Source organism: Vigna umbellata, chromosome 3, assembly GCF_029865625.1.
Source record: "Vigna umbellata cultivar VRB3 chromosome 3, Vumbellata_1.0, whole genome shotgun sequence".
NCBI classification, from domain to species: Eukaryota; Viridiplantae; Streptophyta; class Magnoliopsida; order Fabales; family Fabaceae; genus Vigna; species Vigna umbellata.
Genome location: NC_142167.1, coordinates 3,353,635 through 3,378,769, shown reverse-complemented (window position 1 = coordinate 3,378,769; position 25,135 = coordinate 3,353,635). Strand labels below are relative to the sequence as shown.

At 32.5% G+C, this 25,135-nt stretch overlaps 3 protein-coding genes across 3 annotated transcripts; 2 read left to right on the top strand and 1 right to left on the bottom strand.

Moving 5' to 3' along the window:
- SPS1 (solanesyl diphosphate synthase 1) lies at positions 1 to 3,843 on the top strand. Its single transcript, XM_047321784.2, has 6 exons — positions 1 to 459; positions 723 to 856; positions 1,402 to 1,529; positions 1,692 to 1,795; positions 2,635 to 2,762; positions 2,938 to 3,843. The coding sequence occupies exons 1-6, from the start codon at positions 234 to 236 to the stop codon at positions 3,484 to 3,486; spliced, it is 1,269 nt and encodes a 422-aa protein (XP_047177740.1). The 5' UTR covers positions 1 to 233; the 3' UTR covers positions 3,487 to 3,843.
- Positions 3,844 to 14,832: 10,989 nt separating this feature from the next.
- On the top strand, positions 14,833 to 18,713 carry LOC124844772 (cytochrome P450 72A68-like). The gene is made up of 5 exons (XM_047321778.2): positions 14,833 to 15,217; positions 16,736 to 16,953; positions 17,129 to 17,373; positions 17,704 to 18,091; positions 18,164 to 18,713. The coding sequence occupies exons 1-5, from the start codon at positions 14,941 to 14,943 to the stop codon at positions 18,593 to 18,595; spliced, it is 1,560 nt and encodes a 519-aa protein (XP_047177734.2). The 5' UTR covers positions 14,833 to 14,940; the 3' UTR covers positions 18,596 to 18,713.
- Positions 18,714 to 20,497: 1,784 nt separating this feature from the next.
- On the bottom strand, positions 20,498 to 21,887 carry LOC148201418 (uncharacterized). Its single transcript, XM_088108884.1, has 3 exons — positions 21,792 to 21,887; positions 21,442 to 21,665; positions 20,498 to 21,020 (listed from the first exon to the last, which is right to left on the bottom strand). Exons 1-3 carry the CDS (start codon positions 21,885 to 21,887, stop codon positions 20,498 to 20,500), a joined length of 843 nt encoding a protein of 280 aa, XP_087965010.1.
- Between the last annotated feature and the right edge of the window lie 3,248 nt (positions 21,888 to 25,135).

Here is a 25,135-nt window from a genome sequence, read left to right as displayed (position 1 = left end):
GGATCCACTCACTCAACTCTAACTCTTGTGTTCCTTCTTTTCTCTTCAAAAAACTTGTGATTCTCAAACACCCTTTTTCTCCTTTTCATTCTTCTTCTCGTTTTCTCCCTCCAATGGCTGCACCTAGCTACTGCCTCTCTACATAACGTCAATTTATCCTCCTTTTTCATCTGGGTACCGTGAATTGCGACTGCCACTGCTTTCTTCCTTCTGGGCCTCCCTCAGAAGTCAGAATGATGTCTGTCACAGGCAAAACCATTGATTTCGCTGGAAAAAACTTGGTCTCTTGTGGCTGTTCTTCCAATGCTTCCTTTGATAGGCACACAGTCAGGAACTACGCCAGGGTTAGTTCTAAAGGGTGTGGTAGAGTCTATGGAGCATGTAAATTGTTCTGTTGTACGAAGAGGAGCACTCAGTGTCGAGTTTCTTCTATGAAGACTGCGGAACCCACCGTGAATGGTACAAGATTTGATTTTGATTTCATGCATTGTTGTTTCTGTAAAAAATTGTACACTGTCAATCAGAAACCATCCCTGGTATGAAGTTTGAGTTGTCGTTCTAGAACTCAACAAACTTACCAATTGTGATAACTGTAATTGAATGATTGTGTACTATTTACACTATTTTCTAGTAAGACAATGGAAGTGATTCAGGTTACTTCAAGGGCATGTACTGTTTGAGTGAAGGAAAACTATAGTTTGAAACTTTTTGTTTTTGAACAGGGGGCACTCAAGCAATTGAAGGCCTTAACAAAGGATTGAACTTGAAGGGTTTTTCCGAAACCCCAATTTCTGCAGCTAGGTTCTTTGAAGCGGTAGCTGATGATTTGGTAACTCTCAATAAAAATCTGCAGTCGGTAAGTAATGCTTCTGGGATGGATGAGTGCTTTCTGGTGTTTTATTTATTATGAACTGTGTGTGACTGTTGCTGTCCCATCTCATGAAGTCTTGTGTTGTTCTATATATTGTGAGTGAGAGTGCCTTCAGCAGACCAGAAATGTATAGAATTAACAAGGGGAATAGGCGCTTCAATGAAGTCCTTTACTTGTTCTTGGATTTTGTTCTTGTTAACCTTTATTGAATTCATTATTTGGGCTTTGTTTATTATTTCTTTGTATCTTGACACCAATTTACAAATTGCAATGTTTTGGATTAATGATGTTCAATTTTATTTACTTATTTATTGAGATTGGATCATTTTTTGTTACAAACATAAGTTACTATTCACTTGTTTGATTTTTTTGTTTTGTAAGAATGTTTATTCAGTCAATTTGTTCAAAGTACTTATCATTCTCATTGCCTGCTAAACCTTCTTTCAATTAGCTTCTTTTGCTTTGCAAGTGGTGATCATTGGATTTTTGTTACCTCGCTTTTATTGTATATGATAAAGGTGCTTTGATAGATTGTAGGAGCAGAAAATCCAGTTTTAATGTCTGCAGCTGAGCAGATTTTTAGTGCTGGTGGGAAGAGGATGAGACCAGCTCTGGTGTTCTTGGTGGCAAGGGCAACTGCAGAGCTGCTTGGCTTGAAGTAAGCACATAACTCTCTATCTCTCTCTCACACACACACACACACACTCACACACAAGTCCACACTCACACACAAAGGCATAAGCACACGTTCTTTGTCGTACCTAAAATTTTTATATGAAAATAAAAAGTTGAAAATTTCATGTGGAAACGTTGACTCCAGGGAACTTACTGTAAAGCATCGACGTTTAGCGGAGATAATTGAAATGATTCATACTGCAAGTTTGATACATGATGATGTACTAGATGAGAGTGACCTTCGAAGAGGTAGGCCTGTGATTTCTCTTTATATACTTTTTAACTTTCCTGATTTAGCTTTAGATTATTTGATTATGTCTTATTTTAGCTTTTTTTTAAGCTGGGATGACCATGTTACAATTTATTTGATAAAATGTTTCCTTTACGTTATGTTTGTGTAAAAGCAGTGGTACTCGGGCTTGCATCATGTTTGAAATGTGTTCCATCATAGTCTTTGTCTGGTTCAGAACTTTTTGGATCAGTAATGATTTTCTGTAAAATAAGAGCATGCTCACACTTTGTGTAAGAAAAATATCTCTACGAAGAGGAGAAAAGAATGAAAATAAGGGAGAACTACAGTAAATTTTGGTACTGAAATAGGAAAAAATGTACATTAGAAGCCTCTTCAATTTTGCGATGTCTTGGAAAGGGCTTATGTTGTTAATACAACAACATCAAAATCTTATCCCTCTAGGTGAGTTCCATTACATGGATTTCTTTCAACCCAGTTTTACACATAAAGAATAAAAAAGTGCGTGTCATCAGTGCTTCTGATTATTGGTTGCATGGAGTTCATCTCTTTAAGCAATGACAGCAGACCAAACTAGCAATGCAAGTTTTGGTAAAATATACCATTTTGGTAGGCTGCAAGTGCCATTCTATAGCATATAATTGGAAGCTAAGAGTATACTTCTCATTACATGCTCATGGAACTGTTTCTAATGATCTTTAGGGAATTCAAGTAAAAACTGACAAAATTGTGTTCTCAAATATACACATGTCAAATAGATCTATAAATATCTTGCTTCAATAGAACATGAACATTCTAGTTCCTGTTTTAATAAATTCATTTTGTTATGTACCAACAGGGAAGAAAACTATACATCAAATTTTTGGAACAAGAGTTGCAGTGCTGGCCGGAGACTTCATGTTTGCACAGTCATCATGGTATCTAGCCAACCTTGAAAATATTGAAGTCATTAAACTAATCAGCCAGGTGAGTTCCATCACCATGCCTGTTTAAGGCACCATCTTTTACTTGCATGCCTAAAATCACTATTGCAAACAAATGATGGATGCACCCTGGAGCCAGTTGCTTTATCGTGGGTGTAAGATATGCACAATTCCATTTTATATAGTTCTTTTTGCATAACTACTTGGTGCTTTTTTAGGTGATCAAAGATTTTGCAAGTGGGGAAATAAAGCAGGCCTCAAGTTTGTTTGATTGTGATGTTCAACTTGAAGAGTATCTAATTAAGAGCTATTACAAGACAGCATCCTTGATTGCAGCCAGCACCAAGGGAGCTGCAATCTTCAGCGGTGCTGACAGCGGCATCACTGAGAAAATGTATGAATATGGAAGGAATCTGGGTCTATCCTTCCAAATTGTGGATGACATTTTGGATTTCACGCAATCAGCAGAGCAACTGGGAAAGCCTTCTGGCAGTGACCTTGCCAAGGGCAACCTTACTGCACCAGTAATATTTGCACTGGAGAAAGAACCAAAATTGAGGGATATCATTGAGTCTGAATTCAGTGAGGATGGTTCCCTTGATGAGGCCATCAATATGGTTAAGAGTAGTGGGAGCATTGAAAGGGCTCAAGAGTTGGCCAAAGAGAAAGCTGATCTTGCAATTCAAAGTCTCCAGTGCCTTCCTCAGAGTGTGTATCGTTTAGCCCTTGAGGATATGGTGGCATATAACCTTCAGCGGATTGCATAAGCTTATGCATGCTGATGTATAAGGACACACTGTTAAAAAAAAAAAAAACAGAAAAACATTCTTTTGGTTCTAATATATAGTGATAAAAGCCTTGAACATGTTGTCATTTCAAGAATTTCCTCCAAATTCTGCTCCTGTGATACTTTTGGGGTACTTATATACGCATTGAAGGACAAAGCAAGTGCACATTCTCATAATTTAATATATTTGCAGTTTCTCCCTCAAAGTAAAGAGCAAGAACATAATATATTCCTTTACTGTATCAATACAAGTTGCAGTATATTCTTTCCCCAATTCTTCCTTCCTGGAATCATGAAAACAGTAAGGATAACAAATGAATATTTGATTTTCTTTTTCTTTCCTTTTCTTTTGTATTTTCTGAAGATAGTATAGAACTGGGCTTATAAACTCCATATGGTCTTTGCGTTGCTCATTCATTGTTTATCATACTTTATTCTTTCCTATCTACAAAAGTTTGAATTTTTAAGCATTTGCAAATGCTTATTCTTTATGGTAATTGAATAATATGACCAATATGTTTTTGATGGATAAGAGTGAAGAATCCTTCTGTACATAATACAATTGAATACCAATTGTTTGATTTGATGCTTTCCAAACTACACATTAAATGTCATCAATTTGAAATTTGATTGACTCGATTCCCAAAGGATATGTTGCATTAATGGGGGAAATGTGCGTGTGATGGTAAAAGGTCTAAGTTGAATAATTTGGAACATATGCCCAAAAAATTGTTGCATATATTTTGGATTCACAAATTTTGCTTGCTCATAAGCGTGTCACCTTTTTTCATATTTAAGGTTTGTTTGTGCAGTGACTAACCTATTTATATAGAGTAATTGTAAACGATAGTTTTTGCACACATCCTGAAAAAAATCCCAAAATTTAGTTTAACATTTGTCAATAATTAAAACATAATATAAAATATCTTTCTTTTTGCCTGTTCATTCATGCATAATAAAACTAAATAATAGAAACATATTTACTCGTATAATAAATCCTTTTGATCTATCAAACATTTTTTTTTCACTTTACATTATTGACTAGATTATACAAATTTCCTTCTACTCTCACAATATGATATTTTTATGAGTCTAATATCAATAGAGTATTGAAATCTCAAACTTCACACAACTTAAACATCTCAACATAATATTCATTCCTTATAAATGTATGTTCACTACGCACCACATGTCATATCATAACATAATAAGAATATATTCTTATTTATATTGATCATTGTTGTTTTATGATCAAATAAAGTAAACTGAATTTTTTACTCTTAAATATACGGGTAAAGAGAGAGTTAGCCAACCTAAGTCGTCTTTTAACGAATTCAATTTATCAATACGGTTATCATTCATTAAATTTACAAAAAATATATCAAATTAATTAAATAAGGATCAGTTAATTCATTAAGAATCACTTGTTTCAAGTGTCCACAAGTGAGATTCTAGTCCAAACAATCTACATGTGAAGTATTTTATTTTTCTTACCTTTCTAATTAAACAAGCATGTGTGCATCTTTGAATTAACCAAAAAATCGTGAATTAATTCATTTAGTTTCTCACTTGTTCCAAGCATCTACAAGAGAGATTGTATTTATATTTCACTCATTCTAAGTGTCTATAAAAGGTGTTGCTTACACCTCCCATATTTCAAGCATCTACATGTGAAGATTTACTTGTTTACCTAAACAAAAGTTTATTAACATGTGAAGGTTTTAAGCAAACCGATAAGAATTCTAATTAAATAGTAAGATCAAATTATCAGGAAGTGTTTTAAAATAATCATAAAAGCATAAATCAGAACTCAAAAAGAATAGATAAAATATACTATATTTTGAAGAAAATTAAAGAATAAAACTTTGATTACACATAACCTAAGAATAAACTATGATTACAAGAGAAACAACCCAAGAGATTTATCCTTCCATGTAAAAGACAACACATGACATAAAAGTGAAGTGATGAGCATGATGAGTGGTGAACTAAGATGAGGTGAATGATAGGATGAAAGGATGAGTGATTTGATAAGCTCTATTGGACCATTATTTATAACAGACTTTGGTGATCAAATCTATTTCTCATATATGCACACTCTAGGCTTTATTTTAATCGATCAAAAGAAATAACTTCAGTTGTACAACTTAAAAAATGTTCAATGCAATAGAGATTCAAGAGATCCAATGCTAGATTCAATTTGAAAAATATTGTGAAAATAGTGTATTCTAATGTTGAAAATTCTCATGAATCTTACACAAAATATAAACTTTACTAAAAACTTATGTTTCTAGAAAGTTCAACTAAGCAAATTATCCAATTCCCCCAACACATTAAATGACTAGTGTCTTTAAAGTACACAAATCCATCAAACGATACATAGTAGATGAGCCCATTAGACAAATCTGGCAAAAAAAAAAGTAGATGTGTTGTCATACTCTTGACTTGTCTTGAATCATCTTCTCTTTTTAGTCTTCCAACTCACTTTATTTTTGCATTAAGCTTACTATCTTAGCTCCTCTTAATCATTAGAAATTCACCAAATCAATCATGTTAACAATGTTCACAGATCCATACGACAATTTATCACTATATCATCTATACATAAATCATGAACTTGTCTAGATATATGCTTCATCTGCACAAAACACAAGTTAGAATGTTTATGAAGCTTCTATGTAGTGCATCAACTCAACAAAATTTAGTGCAAGGATGATTTTTTGGATTGTCTGGTGAGATTCAATAAGTTAGACTTGTAACGCCCATAATAGGAGGCTACATATAAAAGATTAATATACAAAATGTATAACAAGATCTCATCAATTTTTTTTAAGATTAAAAACGCGGAAGCAATTCATAAACATATCTTGTATCCATATATTACAACAAACCAAATCTTACTTATTCTTTAAAAATACTAAGATCAAACACACGTGAAATAAGAAAATAACAACATAAAAACCCCGACAAGTTTTATTTCTCATCTCTCTCGTCGAGCTACTCAAAATAACATTATCTGCAATACCATCTACTCCCGTACAAGTACGATCATTGCAGGTGAAACCACAACCATAACATGCAAGGTGAGCAACCATAAATATCATATTATATAATAGTATAACCCATTATTCATAGACTAAACCATCCATAACATCGTATTTCAACACAAAACATAATAACATCACCATCAGGCCTTTCATAAATCAATGTCAGTTCCTTGTATTTCGTCGTCATAACATGTTCTCAATAATAGGCGATTCAAGTCGTCTTTCATCGCAACTTCAAACCTATCTTTCCGATTCCTCATGGACTAACGAGTGAAAATACCGATAATACGCGCACCAGTGCACTATAGTCAACACGAACCGCAGTCACTGGGCGAGACATCCACCCTTTTATTTCTTCGCACAAAAGGAAATGTGACACTCGAATCTTTGTCTCGCGAGATTCAAACTTATTATCGTATTGATATGCTCACACATCCGATAAAATTACAGGTAAATAACACAGTTTATGTGCACAACATAAACTCATACATATTCTCGATAACATGTATAAAACCAACCAAAAACATAGGTCAAACTAAATAACCAACAATTCTCAAATTAAAATAGTTTTTTATTTTTAAACTAAAGCACCCCCGAAATTGCTAAGTTCACACCCCTATCCATTAAAACAAAATTTTTGGCGCCCCTATAATTACTAAGTTCACACTCTTATCAACTAAAACAAAATTTCTGACACATCCCTTGAGATTACTAAGTTCACAACCTCTCTACGAAAACAAAATTTTTGACACACCTCCTATAGTTCTTAATTCACACCCCTCTACATTAAAACAGAATTTCTGACGCACCTCATGTAATTACTAAGTTCACACCTCTTCCCACCTACTTTGCAGGTGGTCCTACAACCATTTAATTATTATTATTTTTCTTTCACCTCTTTGGTTGGTCCCACGAGGGTCCATCTAAGGATGGCATAAAAACCTGTACCCGCGGATAAAATTCGCTACGGGTATTTAGTACCTGCGGGTAAAAGGTACCTGTAGGTAATGGGTCGCGGGTATTTTAATACCCGCTTGTTAACGGGTCGGGTTCGGATATCACACTATCCGCACCCGCGGATACCCGCTACCCGTCTGAAAAAATGAAAATACAATTTTATCCTTCGTCCTTTAAATTATTTTCTAAGTTGTTGTATTCTGTGTTTGCCTCAAACCCTAAATTTCAATTTTGAAGGGTCACACACAAAACCATCCACTGGGAATTGAATGCAAACTCAAGAAAGGGAGTCCCATTACTTCCCACACCGGCACTACCAGATATCTGAACATGTTCTTCTTCTTCTTCTAACAGTAACCGTTCATAAGTCGTAGGGTTACATTTGTCACGGTGTCGTTGCCGCTCAAAATACAGATCTCGCGTTGTCGCCGCCACGCGTAACTGGCGATGTTGTCGAACACGTCGCAGCCGCTGCCTACCTCGTCAAGGATGTGCGCGTGGAGCGTGTTGGCGCTCTCCCTGGTGATCATCATCGGCGGCTTCGGCTTGTTCTTGGATCCCGGCGGCCGCCCTCGTGGATTCATGAAGTTTCCTTCTCCTTTCTCTTCTTATTTATTTTTCTCACTTCTCCTAACTTACGTAACTTTCCATGCACACTCACCACTGTTCACTTTTCACTTTTATTTCACAACTCCACTTTTATCACTTCAACTCCAACTTACTTAAATCACCCACACTACTCTCACATTTCCTTTCTCTTTTCCTTTCATATATTCTTCTCCTTTCTTTTCTAATTTCTAGAAAACCACTAATGTTTCCCTTTTTAACTAAAAACTCACTATCCCAATTTTTTCTCTCTCTCATTATTCACCTACTCACACATGAACTCCTACTTGTCTTACACTTTTGTTTTCAACCTCCCATTCTCAATGTTTTCACGTAAACACAATCCACACTTCACACTTTTCTTCTTTTTCTCTTCCTTTTCATCATGTACACAACACACTCTTGCACCTTCTTTCTTGCATTTTTTCTTTAACCCAAAACACTCAACTCCCCTTCCTACTAGATACTTGTACCCCATTCTTATACCCTTGTTCCTTAGTTTTTGTTTCCTCTCCCTCATCCTTCTCTTCCACTAAGAGGAAGAGACACTCACAAGTCCCACACCCACCACACTCTTGATTTGAGAGTATAAAAGCCACAAAAATAGGAGTTAACACATGAATATACAAACATGCAAGAGGAGCACTAAACAACCCACAACAACATAATTAAACCCTCCATTCATACAATCCCCCAAAAAAAATAGATAAGGCATGAGAACCATTACAAACATATATACAACATCATATAACATTATTATACACCCTTCATATACAAATGATATATTCTCAGGTTTCTCGCCTAACATTCAACAACATGGAGGTACACAACATTCAAGTGGGTGAAGATCTAACGGTTGAAATTGGGTCAGTAAGGGTGTTGGAACAAGAAAACCCAAGAGATAACTTGGGAGTTAGAGGATTATATGAGAAAAGAATATCTCATTTGTTTGAGTAGTAGCTTAAATTTTCGTGAAAATTTGTGAAATATGAAGAATGTAAGACTCTCAGAAAATAAAAATATTTTCTATTTTATTTTTATATTTTATAGTAATAAATAATTAATTATGGTGTGTATTGTGTGTAGAAAGTGTTAAAAAAAATAAAAATTAATTTATGTTGGTTTTTATTTTAAATTTTGAAAATACATTGAAAAAAGCCTTAAATAGAAAATGGAACCTTGGCCTAGTGATTAATGTGTGTGGGGGACTGCCATGTCTTAAGTTCAAATCTCTTGGCCCAAAATAAGGTTTCCTAGTTTTTTTTTATTGGTGTTTTATGATGATTCCAATCAATTAAATAATATTTTAATAAATTTAATCAAGGTAAAATTCAATCATAACAAAAGTAGAAGTGATTTTACAAACTAAAGTTTTATTTTAATTACCTAAAATTTTCTAATGTGTAAATCTAACAATATTTGATAAATCTGACAGATTAAAAGAAAATGTTGTTAACAAACTAAAATTAACTTAACTTTTATTAAAGAGTTTAAAACAATAAAACAAGTTTAAATAAAAACTGAACATCATTTAAGTTACGATTGTATCGTGGATCAGCTCACGATTGTTTCATTCGACATCTTGCAAAAATATATCTGAATTATTTTCAAACTATCAAATAACCTTATTGAACGTCTAATTAAAGATTTATTATAAAAAATTCAAATCATTTTATAAACTCTATTTTTATATGAATTTTCTAATTTTCAATTGAAGCTGTTTGACTAACAGGATGATTGTGGTGTTGCGAATGGAAAAAAATATAATTTTATTTAATTGATTTATTTTGAAAAGTTTTATTTTATTTTTTCGTTATTTAGCTTAGTTTTTATATAAACCGTTATATTATTAACTTAAGATATAATGATTGTTTTGTTTTATTTTAATTCAATATAAAATTATTTTTTAGTTATATATAAAGGTCAATAAAATTAAGTAGTTGGTAGAACTAATTTTTGAGAATCAGTAGTTAAAAAATAGAAAATTGTAAAGAGCGGCACGGGTTTTATTAGTCCTGTTACGTGTTGTCTTTTAGTTGGGTAGGACAGTACCATATACTTATTTGTCATTGATGACAAACTTCATATAAATGTGTCCGACTTCCAGCCAAAATTGGTTCAAGTGTTACTGAGAAGAATCATTCTAAAATTTGTGTATAACCAATCTCTCTCAAAGTGCTCTAAATCATTGCAGGCCATTTCAGTCACCCAAAATCAAAACTAAACAATTAGGAGAGTTTCTGTTCACAAATTTATGATAGTTTCATACTTAACAAAAAAGATATGATAATCATGAGCTTTATTATATTGTAACTCCTATGCACCAACAAAGTAATATAATCTGATTTTGCGGTTTATTTTATTTTACTCCTATATTGTATTTCTACATTGAGAGCAGCGAAGTAAAATATGCATAGTACTTTAATATTTATATAAATATAACATGTTTCATATCAATAATATATCTAATACTCCTTCTCAAGCTAGTATATACAAATCATATGTACCAAGCTTCTTATTAATATAATCCATAAAAACTCAGTGAAAATATCTGCTTCTACAATGTGACACATTGCTAATGATTTGTAAGACGATATAAATGATGAAATATCAATCTAGAAGACTCTCCTGAACAACAAATCTGGGAGGTTGCTCAATGTAAATCTCTTCTTGCAAATCGCCGTTGAGGAATGTCACTCGTAGATAAAGAGGTAATTGTTGGAGAGCTAGCAAGACTATAAATAAATTAACAAAAACCATATTTTCCATGGAAAAAAACATATATGGATGGGTCAAATGCAATAGTGACAAAAGAGAAGTCAGAAGAGACAGTAGCGGAAGAAGCCATGGATGAATAGGAGAGAGAAATCTTAAAAAATCTAAGATTCTCCAATCAAGGCACCTGAAAAAAGAGAAAAACAACAACATTGATGCTCTGAATAGCTTCCTAGAGGAGATGGAACATGTGACAACACACGATGAACCTGAAAGAGGAAAAATAGTGACATCGACGCTCTAAATCGCTGTGAGACGTGTCACCATGCATGACGGAGAAAAGGAACTTTAAAAGACGTTAAGAGCGCGTAGGAGCTTTGATGAAGGCATCGTTGACGGCATGAGGGTCACATGGACAAGATAATCAAAATCATGTGATTGTCGGTTGAAACTAGAACTTTAGTAATTATAATGGTAGATGATGACGTCGCCAACAACGATAGATGATGCGTTGCTGATAACTACAGATGTAATGATAGAAGTAACAAGAATTTTTTTACTAAAAAAACCTTAGATTTATATACTATGTTGAATCCAGTAAAAATTAGGTATGAAATAAATTTAAAATATATAAACAAATATAAATCTCATCTTGAAAATATATATATATATATATATATATATATATATATATATATATATATATATATATATATATATATATATATATTTTATGTAGTGAAGTTTTCAAGAAAAAAAAGCCATTCAATGCATACTTCAATTTTTATCTTAAATAATTAATCTTTTCTTATAAATTAAAAATTTATATTTATTCAACTTAAAATTTCTTATTATATCAATATAAATATTCTAACATCATTTTGTTTTTTTTCGTTCATCGGTGACCATTAAAAAGAGGTTTTTTATAACTGTTTTGTGATTCTTCGTAATATACACATTTTGTTACTCATTTTATCTTTATTAATATAATTTATTTTATTCTTAAAATTTTATAAATATTTGTTGTTTTAATTAATTATTTATAATAAAATTCAAAATTATTTATTTTGTAACATAATATTAATTTTTATTATTATAATAAAAGTAGAAACAGACATATTCCAGTAGTATTAATAATGACTTTCATCAACCCGAGGAACTTGCGTACACATGTAGAATAGCGACATACTTTGCCACATCAAAACCAACAGTGTAGAGATAATCACAACTGATGCACGCATTATAAGAAGGAACGGAAAAAGAGAAGATAGCAGCGAATAAAACATAAAACCCCGGTTAAGCACACTGATAGTTTGACAGAATTTTTTTTATAATATTTTAACACTGTTTAGGTGTTATTATTTGTTATTATGTGATTGATCCAAAATTATTCTACAATTAATAATAATAATTATAAACACAAATATAAACTAATTACAGAATGACACGTAGACAGTATTAAAATTTTTTCAAAAAATGTTGTCAAAGTATCATTATTCCAAGCAAAATTGGTAAAAAATTAAAGAAATTCAATGTTATTTTCTCATCGTTTAATATATAATGTTTTTAATTTCTAGATTTGCAATATGAGATGTGAACCTTTGTCTCACTCAAAATTAGATATAATTCCTGATCATGTTTATTATTCTGGCAATGCTTGTTTTCTTTTGCTAATTTTGATAAGACCCGATGAAGTGTCTGAATTTTTGAATCTTGACACTGGTTGGAAGAAAAGTTGCATGGTAAGAAAAAAGTAAATCAGAATTTAAAGTTTTCATTTTTTTCTAATTTATAAGATTGTGTAAAGATTTTTTTTAGCTGGATCTTTTATTTATTTTTCTTGAATTCAAAATCTTTCTTTAAAGTGTCTCTAATACATGTTCAGGGTTATAAATTAAATTAATCATTAAATATGTTTTCTATTTCATGAAAATTAAAATTAATTATTTTTAAAATTTTAATTTAATTTAACCTTTCAATTGAAATGTGTGATTTAGTTTTTCTAATTAAATTTTATTAAGTTATTAAATGTTTCAAATGAATATCATGGTATTATTTAATTATTTATATGATTTGACATATTTTTGTTTTAATATTATTTAAAAAATATGTTTAAAATATTAAATAAATTTAATAAAATTTTGTTAAAAGAACTAAATTCATATAAAAGTTGAGGGATTAAATTGAATTAAAATTTTAAAAATAGACTAATTTTAATTTGTACTTAAAATTAAGAAACAAAATACCATAATTAATCCTTAAATTAAATATTTAAGTTTGCTAATATTTTTAAATATTAGTATGATGATAAATATGAGATGTAAGACATAATTATGTATTTATTATTGAGTAAAAACAAGTCAAATAGTTTGTTAGCTTACTGTTTTCAGTTCTTTTTTGTTGTACTGATACACCTCATATACGTTGTATATAAATACTGCTTCACTATTCAGTTTGAATAATACCAAGACACTTTATTCTTCATTTTCTCTCTTCCAATTCTCCAACATTTACAAGGCTTAAGAAAATGGAAAAACAAGCATGAATCACATCTCCACAATATTAGAGTCTTTGAAGTCATTCTTCTATTTGCATTGTAGTTTCTTGGATGGATCTTTATCAAGCTTTCTAGATGGGTTTTGCATCATATTCAATCTATTAAAGAGATAAGGTGGGAAGAAAAGGAAGAGAAGAGATTTTTTTAGCTTCAACAAAAAAATTTCACCTTAATAAAAAATTTGGCCAAATTAGGGGTTGAATTGTAGTGTTATTTTCACTTGATGAAACTAAGACCGAAGGCAAAGTTGGGTTCCAATGCTATTTTTACTTGAGCGAAAATAGGGCCTAGAACTAGGCTTGGATTTCTATTAAATTTTTGCTTGAACGAACTCATATAACAACGAATTTTGTTTACAAGATTTTGTTCAAAACCATTTTAACAATATACCTTTTAAACAATTCAAAATAATCAGTACAAATCATAATTAGCTGAAGCATCATACTTCACTCATTTTAATTCAAACTCAATTTGTGTGTGAATATATTTCCTTATATCAAACTCATAAAACATAAATAAATAGGAACTAACTCTACTCATTTAAACTATATTTAAAACTCAAAAAGAAAACTTTGTATCTTAACATGTATAATAATCACTGCATCAACTTCTCAACAAGAGTGTTCGATTCAAAATATTATAGAGCAAATAATTTATTAAACAAAATTCAACAACACAATTTCAAACATTTAAACAAAATATAATCCCTACATAAAACTAAAATATAGTGACCAAATCACCTTTACATTTAAATAATTTATTCTAAGATTTTATGAAAAACATAAGTAGCTTCCCCTACCTAAAGTTTTTTCTTTAAAGTAACTTTTAGTCCAAATAATAAACCTATTAGAAATATACCAACCTAAAACAAAATATCCAAATGATAGAATTTAAGTATGACCTTAACTCTACCAAAATTGATGATAAATTCATCACAAGGAAAAGATGAAATTAGAAAGAAATTAGGGGAAGAGAAAAATATTTATGAAAGAGGAGAGAAAGGGAAAAATAGAATGAAAACATTATATAACACTTTAATACATAATATTACTTTTGTTTTAAACATTTACATTTTTACTAATAATTAGATAAAGTCTTAGTGAGAGTATTTTCGGCCTTATAAAACTCTTAGATGATATTTTTTTTTAAAATAAGGTAAATTAATAAATTATGAATGTTACACGGGATATTTTCTAAACTACAGTAGTATTAGAAAGGTATTAAACAATTTTGAAACCATGATAAGATTTTTAAACTAAAATAATCAAAAGTCTAAATTCAAGTAAAAGACATTTTAGTTAATTAAGTACTAAGTTAAAACACGTAATAACTTCCTACCCCTTAATCATGACAATTACATATCCAAAACAAGAAAACACATAATTACAGGTAAAAGACATGCTCTATAAATTCATGCGTTCATTTTTCTGAGGGTATCCTGGGAATGTTCAAAACCAAAGAAAACATTATGCACCGAAATCTCTTGTTGGTCTTCCTATAGTCATCAACTTTTCCCAGTTTTGTTTGCTCCACCGAACTCTGGTAGAGAGAAATGGAAGTAGTGTGGAGAAGGATTCTGATGTTGATTCTGATACTGGTTCTGATATGCGCATGGAGGATGCTGAATTGGTTATGGTTCACACCCAAGAGGCTTGAAAGCCTTCTAAGAGAGCAAGGTCTTCAAGGCAATCCATATACACTTTTCGTTGGAGACAACAATGAATTTGTGAAGATGAGAAAGGAAGCCTTCTCCAAACCCATGAATCTCTTCTCACACGACATAGTGCCGCGTGTGTTTTCCTTTTTCCATCACAGCATCAACACACATGGTATGCTTGTCGTTCCTTCTTTTATTGTCTTTTTGTCGCTGTTGCTTTGTCTTTCTTCGTTTCAGGCCTTCTTTTGTTTTGTCCAAGTACTTTGTGGCTGAAGCATCGATGCTAACTTGCGTAGTAGTTGCTCGGAATAGATCAGAAAATTTCACTCACATGATACCCAATATTTGTTCAAAAGTTAGATTTGGATGGCTTTGCATGCGATGAAGATGAACTTTTTTCTCTATGCTGAGATATTTAAAAGACAATGCTTTTCTTTTTTCTCTATTTGCATGTAAAATGAGTACAAGATGTAAGGTTAATGGTATGTTTGGTACAGAGGATAACAAATAATATTGTTGATCTGGAAAAAGTTAAGAGTTTCGTTGAAGAGAAATAGAGATAACAATACAAGTGAATTTAGATGTAAAGTAATACAGTTTGGTTAGTTCATCATAAAAGATAATTTCGACACTTTTCTCGTACATAAAAGTAATTAACTGTGACTTCTCAGGACACTGATTGGGGCCATTAGCTTGAAAATTCCAAAAAGCTTCAAAGTAGCTAAGTGGATTTAATTGATAAGCTCGTATTTCAAAGTTTATTTCATTTAGACTTTAGATCATTAGTTGAAAGTTGAAGACGCGCTTAAAGCAGTACAGAGATATCTCTGGGGGACATTTCAGACTGATAAAAAGCTTTTATCTGTACGTACATTATATGAAAAATTAGTCATGATATGATGAATTCGTTTACTTAATCTGTCACATCCCATTAATTATGTAATGATCATAATTTGGACATGCCTGTCATTTCAAACGACAAGAAACTAGGTTTATATTAAATCATCTAGAGTTTAAGATCTCATGCTATAATGGATGAAGAAGAAGAATACTGGTGCACTTTCAAGGCATGCAAATTTAAACTAAAGCAGATTAATGTTCTGTTCCTTTTTGCATAAGCCAAAGGTGTCGGTAGACAAGGTCTAAATATTCTTGAAAAGCACGAAACCATAATGCTCCAAAGGTATTTCTCCTTGCACGAGGATATGCTTCTAATCTTATAAATTCTCTGCTTGGTCTTTTCTTCTTGATGGGAAAGAAAGTTTCATAACATATATGACAGAAATTTTGAATGAAACTGGGATTTCTGTCATTCTTCCTACCGTTCTTCCCTTTTTTGTTTCGCTCTATGTTGCTAACTTATTCTGAGATATTTGTCTCAAGATTGTGAGGAGTGATTTCTATTTCTGTATTATTCTATTTTGAATATCAGTCTGGTACCTTTCAGTTTTGCTGTACCACATGTATTGTGAATTATGTTTGTTTACTTTGATCAAATAGGAGTATATGCTTAGAAATTTTACAAATAAATTAGTAAGGAGCTCGTACTTGACAGAATTGGGTCCTAATATTTTGTTTTTTTTAGAGTCCTTCTATTGCATTGTACAGAAAAGTTTCCTCTGATTTCCAAGTTTTTAATACAGATAATTCTAATTGAAGCATATTGGTATTGTTTGTTGATGGAATGTAGGCAAAAATTGTTTTATTTGGTTTGGATCAGTACCTAGGGTGACCCTCACTGATCCTGAGCTAATCAAAGATGTATTCAACAAGCCGCATGAGTTCGGAAAGATTAAAATTAATCCACAAGTCAGGTTAGTAGCTCCTGGTCTTGAAAGCCACGAGGGAGAAAAGTGGAGCATGCACAGAAAGATAATCAATCCTGCTTTCAATTTAGAGAAGTTGAAGGTGAGTTTCATTTTATTACGTATAGATCTTATAAGTTGAAGGAAAACATCGTTATTTGTGTGATTATGTTTGTTTTTTTTCTTAGCATCTGTTGGTTTACAAGTATCATGATGTGAACTTGGAATATTTTGACATTGAAATTTTAACACTTAGTTGTTTCTGCATTACACCTCAGAATATGTTACCACTATTCATCAAATGCTGTGATGATCTGATTAGAAAATGGGAGGAAATGTTGTCTTTCAATGGATCAAGTGAAATAGACGTATGGCCTTTCCTTCAGAATTTGGCTAGTGACGTAATTTCACGAACAGCATTTGGAAGTAGTTATGAAGAAGGAAGAAGAATATTTCAACTTCTAATAGAGCAAAGTGAACTTACCATGCAACTTATGTTGAAAGTTTACATCCCTGGATGGAGGTAAGACTAATATGTATATTTGACTACTTTATGGAATTAAGTGAGCAAGCTTTTTGGATGATCTTATTTAACAAAACCAAACTTGTCATTCTTTGTAAAGGACTTTGTGATGAGAAAACAAGAATTGTGATTAAGAATCAATGAAACTTGTTGTTTTCAACAAACATTTTATCAAATTTTGTGACATGATTATGTGATATCTCTCTATGTCAACTTGTAAAACCAAACTTTGTTTAGTATTGAAAAAACCATCATAGAAATGTATTTGATATCAAAAGAGAATTTCCTTCAGATAATGATTAATACAGGATTGGTTATGTTCATTTGTAGGTTCGTACCCACTGCTACCCATAGAAGGATGAAGGCAATTGACAGGGAAATAAAGGCTTCACTTATGGATATCATTAACAACAGAGAGAAAGCACTAAAGGCAGGTGAAGCCCCTAAAAATGATTTGTTAGATATACTTCTCGAGTCAAATCACAAGGAAATTCAAGAACATGGAAACAATAAGAATGTTGGAATGAATATTGAAGATGTTATTGGGGAATGCAAGCTATTTTACTTTGCAGGGCAGGAGACAACTTCATCTTTGCTTGTTTGGACAATGATATTATTGAGTATGTATCCTGATTGGCAAACACGTGCAAGGGAGGAAGTCTTACAAGTTTTTTCCAATCGAAAACCAGATTTTGAGGGATTGAATCACCTTAAGATTGTAAGTTCGTATTATCATTTTGATATTGAATAACATGGTCAAAGTAAATTACTCAGAATATTTTTGCAACAGGTTACCATGATTTTGAATGAGGTTCTCAGGCTATACCCACCGGTAATTGGTCTTGCTCGAAAAGTTCGTAAAGATGTGAAACTTGGAAATCTATCATTACCTGCTGGAGTGCAAGTTTCCTTGCCAATAGTTTTGGTTCACCATGATTGTGAGCTCTGGGGTGATGATGCTAAAGAGTTCAAACCTGAGAGATTTGCTGAAGGAGTTCTAAAGGCCACAAATGGAAGAGCTTCATTGATTCCCTTTGGAGGTGGTCCTAGGATATGCATTGGACAAAACTTCTCCTTGTTGGAAGCAAAGATTGCTTTGTCAATGATTTTACAACGTTTCTCGTTTGAACTCTCTCCGACCTATACCCATGCTCCAACGACTGTGCTTACTCTTCAACCCCAACATGGTGCTCAACTCATTCTACGTAAAGTAGAAATATAAATAAATAATAATGATTTGGTACTGTTTGGTTCATATTTTACTCTTAAAAAACTTATAATGTAATAACATTTCAAGAAGATTAAAGGAGACCAACACTTTCATGACTATTATTGCTTTATTTTCTAGTATTAATGTGTGAGAAACCTTTCTTGTATTTAATAATATAAGGGTATTGTTCCAAAAGAGTCTATCCACTCTTTTCTTTAACTCATGATCTGACATATTTCTTAGCCACTAAGTAATGCTCCCATGCTTTTGTGGGCTCTTAATAAGAACATAAAGTCGTCATAAGTGCAATAGTTCAAGATGGATCCACGAAGTTTTTTTACTAAATTAAACGGATGAATGACTTGAAGTAACACAACACCTATATATTCCTATCCCAATTTCCTCACACTTTAATTCAAAAGATTGGAAGAGCTAAAACAAGAGCATGAGTCAATTTATGTAGGTTTAAATCCTTTAGTTGTCCCTATTTTTGTGAGGTTTTCCCATTTTGATCTCCTTTTTACTAGAATCCCCAATTGAGTCCTTATAAGGGGTAATTTGCATCAAATAAGCCCCTGACGTTAAATTTCGTTAATGGAGTTAAGTTTTTGCACAGGTAGGAGGATGACGTGTTTTTTTTTAAACGTGGCATGTTCAGAGTTTAAACGTGGCATTTGGGAAGTTATTAAATTGAAATAATCTGATTTGTGAAATATATAGGATTTAGGGTTCTTCACCTTGCGCGAAGTCATTTAGGTTCTTTATTTTTGAGGATTGGGAAGCACTTGAAGTTTGGACAGTGGGGAGTGTGCAAGCAGAAGACGCAACAATGTCGATGGGTCATTCGTGTTCCTCTTCCACTTGCAATGAGTGCGGAAGAAAGCATTTACGGTCTGTGAGTTCTCATGGAGATGGAGGGTGGAACAGGAATGATGGTTCGCTGATCTGCCATTGTGGAGAGAAGTATGTGTTGAGAACTGCCAAAACTAGTAAGAATCGTGGCAAACAATTCTGGGGTTGCCCTAGGTATAAGGTTAGAAGTGAAAATGGGGGATTCAACTACTTCAGGTGGTTCAGTGATTGGGGAATTGAAGAAAGTGTTAGTTGTGAGGTGCTGGAATCAAATGATGAGAGGTTGGTGAAGAGTTTTGAAAATGAAAGTGATAAGAAGATAGTTGGTGTGCAGAAAGTTGTGATGGGTCTTCAAAGTTGGATGAAATTTTTGGTTGGGGTTGTCAGTGTTCTATGTGTGATGAACATCATTATAATTGTAATGTTGATGGGAAGAGCTTGATAATTTAGGTCTGTTTTGGTATTAGTTGTAGGGTTGATAATTTTAGTGTAGTTCTCTTTAATGTATTTATGTTTTCTGCTATGAAGATGTATCAGTTTCAGATCTTTAATGAAATGATAAATTGGGAAAAATCAGTTTTGTTCTTGTCTCTATTTTGGTTTCATTTTGTTGTCAGCAGTTGCCCTATGTATAACATAACATGTGCATACAACCTGTAAAACAATTCTCAATAAAGGTTGAGTAAACAGTTCTAAATAAAACATACAACCTATAAAACAGTTCTGAATAAAACATACAAAATATTGTATTCTTGGGACCTGAGTAAACATAACTTAAGAGGAATTGAGACCTGAGTAAAATTTGTATATTAATATGATTCGAACTGAACATTTGTATACTAATATCAAGAGAATAAAGAGAATGCATATGGTTCAAACTGAACATTTGTATATTAATATGATTGAATAGTCATCCATTGTTCATACAAGTAGCAATATGTAGGATACTTTAGGCTATTACATACTAAAATATTAAAGCATTGTTTATAACACATGTATGTAAGATGATAAACATCAAACTTTGCCCTATTACATTTGCTACTACTAAAACATATCAGAACTTCAACTTTGAAGTGGTTCTTGTCCATCTGCATCACCCTCAGGCAATGAATTGGGATGTTGTCCCTCTTCGTGCACCTGGTTTCTCTTGGGGCAGTTTTTTCTGTTGTGCCCCACTTCCCTACAAATGCCACATCTCTTCAGTAATCCCCCTTTTGACATTCTGGTGCTACTTTTCTTCAACTCCCATTGCTCTAACCTCCTTTTCTTCTTAGGACGACCAGGCATTTGTCTTATTGATGGAGGCATGACATTTGGACTTTGGGTTACCTCCCAGAGGTTGTTTCCATTAATGGGATATATAATGGAGGAATAAATTTCTTCATAGGTATACGTTTTAAAGCATACAGGTATGTAGTCCTCTGGATCTATGTTGAGAAACCTCATTGCTGCCAGTGGATGTACACAAGGTATTCCACTGATGCTCCATTTCCTACACGAGCATGAATATTGATTTATATCCACCACAAACTTTTCCCCACTTTGGGACACATGTATGACTTCAAATAGTCTTTGTGCAGACCAGCTGTCATTCAATAGGTAACATTAGTTTTTTACTATCTCAGATAACATAAACAAAGATATACATATGTCATAAATTTTGGATACCTGGGAATCCAATTCTTGGTTAGTAGTCCCTCCTTTTGTAGTCTACTCAGTGTTTTTGGACAGATTGATGACTTAAATGACGTTACCCTTGACCTACTAGAGGCACATCTCTTCATCATGTATAGTGTGATTTCCTCAATCATTGTAATAATTGGTTTTGTCCTCGTATTTACCAGCATACTGTTAAAGGCTTCTAACATGTTATTAACTAAAGTATCACATTGAGCTGTGGTTGTGAACCTTGATCTGGACCAAAACCTTGAATAAAGATGTAAAATATGTTGAGTAATCAGAAAGTAAAAGTTAAGTAAAAGTTATTTAAACCGAGAGTGCCAAACCTTGGAGGAATAGCTAACAAGTGTCGAAAAGCATCTTGATTGACCTCTTTGATACATCTCATCTCGTTCTCCCATTTTTGTGGGTGGGTTGCTATAGCTGCCCTCCACATAAGCCTTTTCAGGTTCTTTCCAGGGAATTTCTTCCTGAAGTTGGCATATAAATGCCTTACACAAAATCTTTGTGCAACTCCAGGAACAACATCTTGTACTGCTTGTAACAAACCCTGTGAATGAAGAATAAAAATGGTTAGATGGTATTGATTTCAATACATTTGTATAAGATACAGGTCAATAATTATAATGGAAGTTACCTTCTATTGATCTGATATGATTGTAAGTGAAGAACACACCTCAGGTCCACCAAGGTCTTCAGTCAATAGCTCCATAAACCAAGTCCAAGTCTTCTTGTTCTCAACTTCTACGATTGCATATTCCAGTGGCAACATTTGGTCGTTTGCGTCAAGAGCCACAACAGTTAATAGCTCACCACAGCCCCCTCATCCAACAGTTGGCTCAAACCATCATGTACACCCTCAACAAATTGTGCAACCTCACCACCCTCATTAACCTGAGGTGCAACTTCCTCACCTCCCTCATCAACGTTGTATTCAATCATGTAAATCACATCAGGTTGAGACATAGTGTGCACAACATATAAATGAACTTGTCCATTTAAGTGAGCTAAATTGACCATATGCATGACACCTACGTCATCACACAATGCTTCTAGCTTATCATCTAATATGGGACCACATCCAACAGAAAACCCCAAATCCTTAAAACCATCGTACCCAAGACTTTTCACTATACTAACTACAACAAAATAACTCCATAAGTCAGGATCAAAATACATTGTCTCACTTTCCCCTTCATATTTTAGGCACCCGTCATTCACGAACTTCCCCCCATGGTGAATAATAACCTCTATATCGTCCATCACACACAACATAATGAACAATATTCTACACCTACAAATAACCCTAAAACGAAAAAAAAATACGACTTATTAAAGTGATAATGATAGAACAAACAAAGGGTTTAAAGATGGGGGACATGGGGACATGGGGGACCACAACCGCAATATGCAAACACCACATTTTCAAACAACCCCAACCCGACATTCAGAAAAGCATCCCCAAATAACAACAAAAACAACCGAATGTTAAATTCACATGTATGTAAAGTACACATACTAACCTTTCAGTAAATTCCACTTCACGCACACCTACAACTACTTCACGTTTGACGTCCAAACTCCAATCACGAACATCCAAAGCCCTAATCAAGTCTGTATCCTCTCCACTAAACACTTCGCTCAAGCTTCAAATGCACTCTCCTCTCAGATTTCTAATCCCAAATTCAATTTCTTTGAACCCTAAATCCCATTTCAGATTTCCCTAATTTGATATTATTACGTTTAAAATAATTCCACGAATAATCCACGTTTAAACTCTAAACATGCCACGTTTCAAAAAACAAACACGTCATCCTCCTACCTGTGCAAAAACTTAACCCTGTTAACGAAATTTAAGGGTAGGAGCTTATTTGATGCAAATTACCACTTATAAGGACTCAATTGGGGATTCTAATAAGAAGGGGATCAAAATGGGAAAACCTCACAAAAATAGGGACAACTAAAGGGTTTAAACCATTTATGTATTGAGTCCTTAATAGCTTTTTCATCTCATAGGAAAGACACATCCTTCTTAATATAAGTTCGTTCATTAAGAGGATCAAGAAGAAGAGAAATCGTTCATAAATCTTTTACAAAAAGCTAGCTATTCCATGAAAGCTTTGTACTTCTACATTTTTAGGAGTGAGTCACTCTTAGGTAAATTTTATTTTATAATCTACATGAACACTTTCTTTTCCAATTTTGAACCCAAGCAAGATCACATTTTAAAAAAAAATGTATTTATCCTAATTGGCATATGTAACATCCCAATTACATAGTTCATGATTAATGAAAATAATCAACATAAATAAATAAGTTCAATTACATTATTTCAAAATATTATAAAAATAAATAATTGTACCAATCCTAATAATCTTAACTCATTTTCTCACAATTCTGGAACATATGCAACATCGTCTACTCACATATAAACCATTATACGATCGTAGCGGCAATTACAAACACAAATACAACACAAACAAGTATGTGGTAAGCTACTGTTAAAATAAACCATAAGAACACAATAGATGAATAATAAATACTTATTACATGATAACAATGAAGCCACCCCATTCTTAAGAGCATTAACTTTAGGATTCCTAATACTCTAAACCTTGTCAACACAAATCATCAGTGATTCCTCGATCCTTAATGTTATCATGAACATCACACACGCAAACTCTTGGTCTATCTCTTCATTAACATCTTTACTAATTACACCACCATGGTATCCACCACGATCACAATTGCATTACCATTATCATGACATCATCAGAAGCATTATCATCACTATGATCATCATCATGAATACCATCATGAGCATCAACATCATCATGAACTCCAGCATGAAAGACTCAGTCACACTCCTGTATCACACCTCACACACCTGTTATACCGAACACGCCCGTTCAAGTCGTCCCACCCTTGTGGCTAAAGGACTTGTTTCCTTGCTCTACAAGGACTTGTTTCCTTGCTCTACAAGGACTTGTTTCCTTGCTCTACAAGGACTTGTTTCCTTGCTCTACAAGGACTTACAAGTAAAAACATTGGTGCATCGCACACCAGATACTATAGTCAACAACGAATTAGAGTTTAAGCAAAACATCATTCCCATCTTCTCGCATCCCACAACCGAAGAAGGTGCAACACTCGAACACTATAATCGTATTACCCGACAATATCATCAAATTTAATAATGTTATCATCGAAGCATTCAAATTAAGGCTATTTATGACAACAACAATGTCGTCAAATCTAATAATATTGTTGTTGACACATTCAAATTAACGCTAGTCATAACAACTTCAATATTGTTAAAAAGTAGTCAAAACATTCAAATTAAAAAGTAGTCAAGACAAAAAGTTAGTTGACACATTGTTTTAAGTTAGCTCTTATAAAATCTATACAAAAGATAGTTAAATAAAATAAAAATAATATAAGAAGACAAAACATTTAATTAAAATAAAATAAAATAAAATAAAGAAACAAGTAAAAAGTAAATAAAAAGAAAAAAATTACAATAAAAGATAAAATAATAACAAAGAAATTGGTTGATTCTATTACTTTTTCAAAATAGGATTCATGATCTTCTAAGAATTTTTATTTAATTGACTTTGGTCTTAGATTTCAAATTAATCAATGCAAATCTCAATTAATTTATTAACGGTTTCACTATTATCAAAATATATTATCAATTAAAAAAATAATTTTTTAGATTAATCATAACAATTTTAATCAAAATATATTTTCAGTTAAATATTATTATACATAATTATATCAACTTTTTTACCACTTTTATCAAATAAAACATTAATTAATGAAAGTACGTTATTAAATAATTTTGTTAAAGTATATTATCGATTATTAGTAAAAACATAAACCTCAAATATTAAAGGAGATTCTCAATTAGAAACCATTTTATTTATATAATGAATATGCATATAAATTCAATTATGTGAATTTGCTACAATATAAAAGTTATTATTTATATTTTATCCCAAGATAAAAAACATAGATAGA